A 9,842-nucleotide genomic window follows, 5' to 3' on the forward strand; every position below is an offset into this window, starting at 1 on the left:
CCTGCAGCTTTCCTTTACCTCTTCAGCTTTCACCAGTCTCTTCTCCCTTGGACCTCACATTGCAACTATGGTTTGGACATTTGATTTCATGTAACTTTATTCTCTAGTGTTTTTCATGCATGACAATGCAGTTATCTACTCTATCCACTCTGGAAAGAGGATGGACTATTCTGCACTCCCCGTATTTATCCCTGTGTTGATCTGAGATGCTTGTGGTATCTTCACTATGCATTTAAATGTTGATTTCATGTTTGCATTGTAATTGTCAGGGATTTATATATCAATATTTGTCCATATCAATAATCTCTAATAGAACTCAAATGGATAATGGCTGTGATTATGTCACTTCAAGATGTTATAGGAAACTTAGATTATGTCAAGTTTATTTAGATATTTAATAATAACTTTGTAATTATAATGAGATAGAAATGATAATATCATTAGGATATTCCTTCTGTAGAACTCCTTAGCTGTAAAAATCACAGGGAGAAGATTTTGCTTTGATCCAGGACCTTCTTTAAAGCCCCCTTTAGTTCATTGTTTCTTAGACTGTAAATGAAGGGATTCAGTACAGGGGCTACTACCATGAAAATCACTGATGCCGCTGAGTCTTTTTCAGTTGACTGATTGGATGGAGAACTCATATATACCCCTGTGATTGCTCCATAGAAAAGAATGACCAAGGCAAGGTGGGATCCACAGGTAGAGAAAGCCTTAAGTTTTCCCTGAGTAGAAGGGACTTTCATCACAGTAGAGATGATACCAACATATGATACTAGGATACACCCTGAAGGTACTACAAAGAGCAGCCCCACCACAACCAGAACCATCAATTGATTAAGGCTGGTATTAGAACAGGATAGAGGAAGGAGAGAGTTGATATCACAAAAGAAATGGTGGATGACATTGTCAGAGCAAAAGTGCAGATGGGCCATCATAACAGTGTGCAAGAGGGGGTTCAAAGTGGCAATGACCCAGGGAACAGCCACCAGGCAGGCACAGAGATGGGGGGTCATAATGGTGGAGTAATGCAAAGGGTGACAGATGGCCACATAACGGTCATATGCCATCACTGTGAGAAGAAAATTGTCCATGTTGGAAAACATCATACAGAAGTACATCTGAGCCAGGCAGGCAGGATAGGAGATGGACTGAGCCTGTGTTTGGATGTTCAGCAGCATCTTGGGAACTGTAGTTGAGGCAAGACAGAGGTCTACCAAGGACAGATTGGCGAGGAAGAAATACATGGGTGTGTGGAGGTGATGATCTGAGGCAATAGCCAGCAAGATGAGCAAGTTCCCCAACAGTCCTGTTAGGTAGAGACACAGGAAAAGTACAAAGAGGAGCACCTGCTGCCCTGGCCAAGTGGAGAAGCCCAGGAGGAGAAATTCAGAGACACTGGTTTTGTTTCCCTTTTCCATCGCTTGGATATATCTGCCTGAAAACCCAGAGGAGGAAATAATTTTTCCAGAAAAAGATTTCCCTTTATAATTTGTAAATGCTCACATATTCTAGTTCCATTTATCAGGTAGGCTATCCTATCTCGTCTGTGATGCTTTCTCCCAAGGCTCACTGAACCTCAAGTGTGTCCTTTCACCCCATCACTCCATCAGTTGTATCTCCACATATACTCCTTTTCTGGAACTTCACCATATCCAGAATTTCCGTGGGACTAGTATACATTGTCCCTCCCTATGCAGACATCTCTCCCTGCTTATGAAGTTGACTCTAACTTTTGCATATTCTGCATTGTGTGGGGCTGCCTGTCAGCTGTGTGTTGGACCATATCATGAGACTCACACATGAAACGATTCCATGGTAAGCATTGATATTTAAATGAGAAAGTTTGTTCAAATATTAGTCTAATACCATATGAATCATCCTGCTTGGAATGGTCAGACACCTATCATACAGAGACCGTAAAATGGGGATGTTTTCTTGTTAGCTGCTGTCCAGTCACCTGTGACTCATGGCATCTCCGTGACAACTGAAAAACATGGTGCCTGATCCTGGGCCATCCCTGACATCAGTTAGAGATCAACCCATTGTGATCCATAGGGTTTTCATTGCTTGAGTTTTGGCAGTAGATAACCAGGCCTTTCTTCCTACACCTTGGTCTGGAAGCTCTGCTGAGACTTGTTTAGCATTAAGGTAACATGCAAGCCTCCACTGACAGATGGGTAGTGGCTGTGCTTCAAGTAAATCGGATGTTAATTGTACGGAGGTCTCCACAGACTGGAGAATTCTGCTACTGAACCATTACTGCCTTCCAGTATGGGGACAAATGATCCTATCTTTTAAGACTTAAAAGAAAAATATATGAATGTGCTTAACAAGTATAAAGTTTAGCTTCTAAAAAACTTACATGAAGAGTATGAGCAACATAAGCTCTGGTGGCATAGTGCCTAAGGCACTTGACTGCTAACCAGAAAGCTGGCGGTTCAAACCACCAGCCACTCCTCGGAAGGAAGATTGGACAGTCTACTTCTGTAGTGATAACTGCCTTGGAAACCCAACGAGGGGTCACTATGAGTAGGATCTGACTCAACGGCAGTGAGTTTGGATTTATTTTGGTAACATAATAGCCTACTGCTAGTAGGTACTCTTGGGCTGACAGGGTGATATGGTCTCAAGAAAAATAGATTGAGTTGTACCACATTACTTGGCACAGCTCCTGTCACATAGTAGGCATTCAAAAAGTTTAGAAAGAGTAGAGATACTTGAAGATACTTTGAATGCAAAATGGTAAACATCGGTACATCACTTGGTGATGGTAGTAAGTAAAGACATTACCCTTGTCTTTCAATTTTCCAGAAGGTAAAATTTTTTCCTTATTGGAAACATGTTGGAAACTGTCAGAAGTGCATGAAATCAGCTGAGTAACGTCTGTAACCATGTAAAATAATGGTACTTCTTTTCATCAAGAAAATACAAATATGAAGACAAGGTTTACCACTATCAAGTTAATCTATATCACACTGAATGTTTCCATATATGTTAATCTCTACAAGAACTCTATTACATAGGTCGTATCCACTGCTATCAAGTCAATTCCAACTCACAGCGGCCCTATAGGCCAGAATGGAATGGCCTGGTAGGGTTTCCAGGCTACAGATCTTCACAGAAGCTGACTGCCACTAGTACTCCCACAGAGGGGCCTGACCTTTTTGGTTAGCAGCTGAGCTCTTTCACTGCTCCACCAGAGCTCTGTATTACATAGGTCACATATCCCCATTATCTAGACACAGAGCTTTAGCAGAGTCATGACCTCAATGAACATTTCTATAGTTGAAATTTAGTCTTCATTTCACTAAGCCATCAGAGTATCTATAATTTCACATCTTTGTTGTTGTTTGGTGCCTTTGAGTTGGTTCTGACTCATAGCGACCCTATGTACAATAGAAAGAAACAGTGACCATTTCAAACCTTCATCTACCTTTAATTAATTAATCATTAATTGATTCCACAAATGATTACTAGGTACTTACTATATGTAAGACAATGCTTGGAGACATTGTGTGGGGCTTACAGTTGTCTTGCTATATAAAGATATACTTTCTCTTTCGTTCTGCAAATCTATTCACATCTCATTAAACTTACCAGTTTTTCATATCAGAAACCTTCTGGGCATAGACTTTTGCTTCCAAGTCTTATTCAGAGGTAATGAGAAAAATTAAAAATGGAAGAATTTTGTCTTCCAGAATGTACAAGAATAAGGATGAGCTGATTCTTGGGAAGGGTATATCTGGTGCAATAAAAACAGGACAGACCGCAGAATCCCCACATGGAAATTTATATTTTCTTTTGCAGCCACTGGGAACCCAATCTTGACAAGCTCCCTCAATTCCAGCAACAATTACTTCATCCCTCTTGTGGGTTTCCCAGCTGCAACTCTAGGGATAATATACCAAGTAGAAAATACCCCAGGGAGATTAAAGGAATTAAAAGATCTGGAAATTGTTCATAGGATATCAGGAAGGTTTGTTACATTCATCTCTCCCACTGTCCTCAACTGCAAGAGGCTCCCAAACAACACAAATAAAATATTACATCAGTGAAAAATAACCTTTTTAAGAATTAAATTTTTTTATTAATTAATAGAATCGATCCATTCTCCAAATATTAGTTTATCTCCCCTACCTATAGAGCATTGCAAGCAACACTACCCTTGTTAGGTGCCATTGAGTCAGCTCTGACTCATAGCTATACTATGTACAACAGAACAAAACACCACCCAGTCCTGTGCCAGTGTCACAATCTCTGTTGTACCTGGACCCATTGTTGCAGCCACCATGTCAATCCATCTTGTCGAGGGTCTTCCCCCTTTCCATTGACCCTCCACTTTATCAAGCATGTATCCTTCTCAGGGAATGGTCCCTTCTGACAACATGATCAAAGTACAACAGAAGAAGTCTGGACATTCTTGAGTCCAAGGAGCATTCTGGCTATACTTCCTCCAGGACAGATTTATTCGTTCTTTTAGCAGTCCATGGTACTTTCAGTATTCTTTGCTAACACCACAACTCAAAAGCATCAATTGTTCTTTGGTCTTCCTTGTTCATTGTCCAGCTGTCACATGCATATGAGGCAATGGAAAATACCATGGCTTGGGTTAGGTGCACCTTAGTCTCCCAGGAGACATCTTTGCTCTTCAGCACTTTTAAGAGGTCTTTTGCAGCAGATTTGACTAGCGCAATACATCATCTGACATCTTGGCTGCTGCTTCCATTGGTGTTGATTGTGGAACCAAGTAATATGAAATCTTTAACAACTTCAACTTTTTCTCCATTTACATGATTCTGATTATTGGTCCAGTTGTGAGGATCAATACTGCAGACTGAAGTTTTTAATTTTCATTAGTAAATGCTTCAAGTCATCTTCACTTTCAGTAAGCAGAGTTGTGTCATCTGCATATCCAGGTTGTTAATGAGTCTTCCTCCAATTCCAATGCCATGTTCCTCTTCATATAGTCCAGCTTCCTGGATTATTTGTTCAGTATACAGATTGAATAAGTGTGGCAAAAGGACACAACACTGATGGACTCCCTTCTTGATTAGATTACTGGAAAACTCTTATGAATAGCCCTGAAACATTGTCCAATATAGTGCCAGAAGATGAGCCCCTCAGGTTGGAAGGCATTCAAAATATGACTGGGGAAGAGCTGCCTCCACAGAGTAGAGCTGACCTTAATAACGTGGATGGAGTAAAGCTTTTGGGACCTCCATTTGCTGATGTGGCATGACTCAAAATGGGAAGAAACAGCTGCAAACATCCATTAATCATCAGATCATGAAATGTACGAAGTATGAATCTAGGAAAATTCGAAGTTGTCAAAAATGAAATGGAATGCATAAAGATCGATATCTTAGGCATTAGTGAGCTGAAATGGACTGGTTTTGGCCATTTTGAATCAGACAACCATATGCTCTACTATGCTTGGAATGACAAATTGAAGAGGAATGACGTGACATTCATCATCACAAGCAATGTTTCAAGATCTGTCCTGAAGTACAATGCTGTCAGTGATAGGATAATATCGATACGCATACAAGGAAGACCAGTTCATACTACTATAATTCAAATTTATTCACCAACCATCAAAGCCAATGATGAGGAAATTGAAGATTTTTATCAACTTTTGCAGTCTAAAATTGACTGAACATGCCATCAGGATATTTTGATTATTACTGGTGATTGGAATGCAAAAGTTGGAAACAAAAAAAAATCACCAGTAGTTGGAAAATATGGCCCTGGTGATAGAAATAACACTGGAGAACACATGATAGAAGTTTGCAAGACTAATGACTTATTCATTGCAAATACCTTTTTCAACAGCACAGATAACAGCTATACACATGGACCTCACCAGCTGGAGCACACAGGAATCAGATTGACTGCATTTGTGGAAAGAGGTGATAGAGAAGTTCAATATCTTCAGCCAAAACAAGGCCAGGAGCTGATTGTGGAACACACCATCAGTTGCTCATATGTACATTCAAGTTCAAGATGAAGACAATTAAAACTAGTCCATGAGAACCAAAATATGATCTGGAATGTACCCTCTTGAATTTAGAGAACATCTAAAGAACAGATTTGATGCATTGAACACCAATGACCAAAAACCAGAGGAATTGTGGGATGACATAAAAAACACCATCCATGAAGAAAGCAAGAGGTCATTAAAAAGACAGGAAAGGAAGAAAAGACCAAAATGCATGTCAGAAGAGACTCTGAAACTTGTCCTTTAATGGAGAATAGCTAAAGCAAATGGAAGAAATGACAAGATAAAAGAGCTGAACAGAAGATTTCAAAGAGTAGCTTGAGAAGACAAAGCCAATTACTATAATGAAATGTGCAAATATCTGCAGTTAGAAAACCAAAAGGGAAGAACATGCTCGGCATTTCTGAAGCTGAAAGAACAGAAGAAAAAAATCAAGCTTCGAGTTGCAATATTGAAAGATTCTACAGGCAAAATATTGAATGATGCAGGAAATATCAAAAGAAGAGGGAAAGAATATTCAGTCACTGTACCAAAAAGAATTCTACCAGTGAACTACCACTACAAACTATATGAGGTTTGGAAGAAGTATATCTGGAACCCAGTGCATGAGTGAGAAATTACAGAAATTATGACCCTACAAGAGTCAGGCAAGTAAAGGCATAGCTCCCTTGGGGATAAATGTCTAGATCTCCTCCCCAGGCAAGCAACCCAGGCTAGACAAAGTGGTGGCTGAAGAGAAATGAATTCTGTTATGGTTATACAGTGTCTGCACATATGTAGTAGTGAGATTATAGTATTATCACTAATTATCTTACATTTTTGTAGAGATTTTGTATATTTTGAAGAGATTGTGCTGGCAACCACCTTGAAGGGGACTATGTGATTGGTTATACACAACGGGAACTTCGTGATGCCAGAGGTAGACTGCTTTGGAAACCTCTGAACACCATTTCAGATTGTCGAGATTTCATATTCCTATTTAGCCACCACTGCAATGATCAGTTCTGTAAGTTCTAGTTTCTTTTACGTGCAACTTGACAATACTTTTGCTTTGACCGGTGCAGTGGACCTTTTTACTTTTTGCCCCAGGAACTTCTAATACTACAGCACTATGATAGGGACATCACAGGAACCTGATTGGTGGTCACATATTTACAATCTGTAAGTGTGGGACAGTGAACACCCCATGGAGTGAATATTTGACCAGTGGGGAATGAGAGCTTGTGGACAAATTTTTCCCCTTTCTTCTCTTAGCATAGATGGTCCTAAGACATATTTCAGGTGTATACATGGGATCAAGCACCCAATCACTTCATCTAGGTGGCAAACTCAGTAATGTATCCTTGACAAGCCCACTTTTCTTCTTTGCTTTGGTCTTGCGCTTTTACTCTTGATCCTGTAGTACATTGCCAATAAAGGATTTATGCTTAAGTCTTTCTCTCAAGACCTATTTTTTGGAATACTTAGGTTAAGAAAAAGGATCTCAGTTGATTGTACAAATGTAATTGATTATAAATATAAATTATGGCATTATTGCATAATATTTGTAGCCGTAAGAATGGAGTTGATCACATTGGGAGGAGATTTTAGAATAGGATAGGGACCTATGAACAATACTCTTCAACATTTAATGATTGGGTTATAGAGAATCATAAGACCCTAAATGGTATTGGGAGGAAAATCCAGAAAAGTGAGGAAAAGCCTATTAGTAAAATTAAAACTAAACCACTGTAACAAAGAGAACCTGAAAATACAGTGTTTAAAGAAGATAGTTTCTCTCTTTATTTATTTATCTCCCTCTATCTTTTAAAGTGGAGGAAGTGCAGCTGAAATGCTCCTTGGAAGCAATAATAGCCAGACTTTGTCTCACCTACTTTGGTCACGTTGTCGGAAGGGACCATTCCCTGAAGAAGGGTTTGATGCTTGGTAAATTGGAGGATCAGCGAAAAAGGGGAAGACCTTCAATGAGATGGATTGGCACAGTGGCTGCAATGATGGGCTCAGGTATAGCAAGGATTCTGAGGCTGGTGCAGGACCAAGCAGTATTTTGTTCTGTTGTGCATGGGGTCACAATGAATCAGAGCTGACTCAGCAACACCTAACAACAACAACAACAACAACAACAACAACAACACCTTTTAAATAACAGTGTTGCTAGTAAAGAATTTTGGAGCATTTCCATTGCATTATGTCTATCAGGGACCCTGGTTCATCTCATCTTCTTGTTCTACTATCTTCTTGAGCATGGTCAAAGCTGGTTGCAGACACTAAATCCTATATATTTTATGATTTCATGTTAGTGACATTCTGGAAAAGGCAACAATATAGGGATAGAAAACAAATCAGTGTTTGTCAAGGTTTGGGGGAAGTGTTGAGCACATAAGATACATACAAGAGAATTTTTGAATTAATGGTACTAAGGTGGTAGATAGGAGCTCTGGTAGCATAGTGCCTAAGGCACTTGACTGCTAACCAGAAGGCTGGCAGTTCAAACCCACCAGCCACTCCTCGGAAGGAAGGTTGACAATCTACTTCTGTAGTTATACCACCTTGGAAACCCAAGGAGGGGTCGCTATGAGTTGGGTCCAACTCAATGGCACATAACAACAACAAAACAACGAGGTGGTAGATAGTAGACTCTATTGATTTATCACTGCTATTTATAAGGTGTTCAGCGGCCAATTTTTTTAGAAGTGGATCGCCAAGTCCTTCTTGTTAGTGTGTCTTAGTCTGGAAGCTCTGTTGAATCCTATCCACCATGGGTAACCCTGTTGGTATTTGTAATAGTGGTCACATAACTTCCAGCATCACAGCAACAGGCAAGCCACCATAGTATGACAAACTGACAGATGAAAACCCTCCACGAGATTGATCGACACAGCGCCTGCAATAATAAGCTCAAACTAGCAAAGATTGTTAGAATGGTGCCAGACTGAGCAGTGTTTTGTTCTTTGGTAATTGGGTCACTTTGAGTTGGAACCAACTTGATGGTACCTAACAACAACAACAACAACGTGGATTTCCCAGAACCCACAGAACAGGTACATCACAAAGAGTGTACTTTACTGTATAAAAATTTTGGAAGGTCAACCAGACTCTCAGTAAACCACTGGACAGAACGCAAACTGTGATAAATGAATCTAACTGTATTACAAATATATGATATAACCTTACCAAGGGGGAAACTTCCAGGTTTCGTCCTGCTATTGATTTCTAATTTCTTTCTAATTTTTGGACAGAGAAGATACTTTGTTTAATTTAAATCTTTTAAAATTTACTGTGACTTGTTTTGTGACTTGGCACATTGTCTATCCTAGAGATCTAGAAAGGTTAGTGTTGTCCATGTCTTCTATTACCTTGTTGATCTTTTATTTGTTCTATCCACTATTGAAAGTAGGATATGAACTCTCCAACTATTATTGTGTGATTGACTATTTCTCCATATCTATCTATTTTTTGCTTCATGTGTTTGGTATTCTGTTATTAGGTGCATGTATGTGTATAACTGTTATATCTTCCTGATAGATTCGCTCTGTAATCATTATAAAATATTCCTCTCTGTCATTTTTTTAAAATTACTTATTTATTTTTTTAAATTGTGATTTGGGTGAAAATTTACAGAGCAAATTCACTTTCTATACAGCAGTTCACATACGCTTTGTCTCATGACTTTGACTACAACTTACCACAATGCAACAGGTCCCCTCCAACTTCCTCCTGACTGTTACCTCTTCTCTGTGTCCATTCCTACATGCACTCCTGCCCCCTGAGCTGTCTCCCTGTGCATAAACAGCCCTTCTTTCTCCCATGATTGTTCTCTCCAAGGAGTGTATCTACCTCA

General features: G+C 39.5%; 1 protein-coding gene across 1 annotated transcript; it reads right to left on the reverse strand.

Annotated features, from left to right (window-relative positions):
* Nucleotides 1-479: 479 nt before the first annotated feature.
* Nucleotides 480-1,455, reverse strand: LOC103210595 (olfactory receptor 1F12). Its single transcript, XM_007956510.2, has one exon. The coding sequence runs from the start codon at nt 1,419-1,421 to the stop codon at nt 480-482; it is 942 nt and encodes a 313-aa protein (XP_007954701.1). The 5' UTR covers nt 1,422-1,455.
* Nucleotides 1,456-9,842: the final 8,387 nt, after the last annotated feature.

The sequence above is a fragment of the Orycteropus afer genome, unplaced genomic scaffold, assembly GCF_000298275.1.
Source record: "Orycteropus afer afer isolate SDZICR_OR568_19922 unplaced genomic scaffold, OryAfe1.0 scaffold00627, whole genome shotgun sequence".
Classification (NCBI taxonomy): Eukaryota; Metazoa; Chordata; class Mammalia; order Tubulidentata; family Orycteropodidae; genus Orycteropus; species Orycteropus afer.

Coding starts and splice junctions, on each gene's coding strand:
- LOC103210595 (XM_007956510.2), bottom strand. CDS start 1,421: ATGGAAAAGGGAAACAAAACCAGTGTCTCTGAATTTCTCCTCCTGGGC.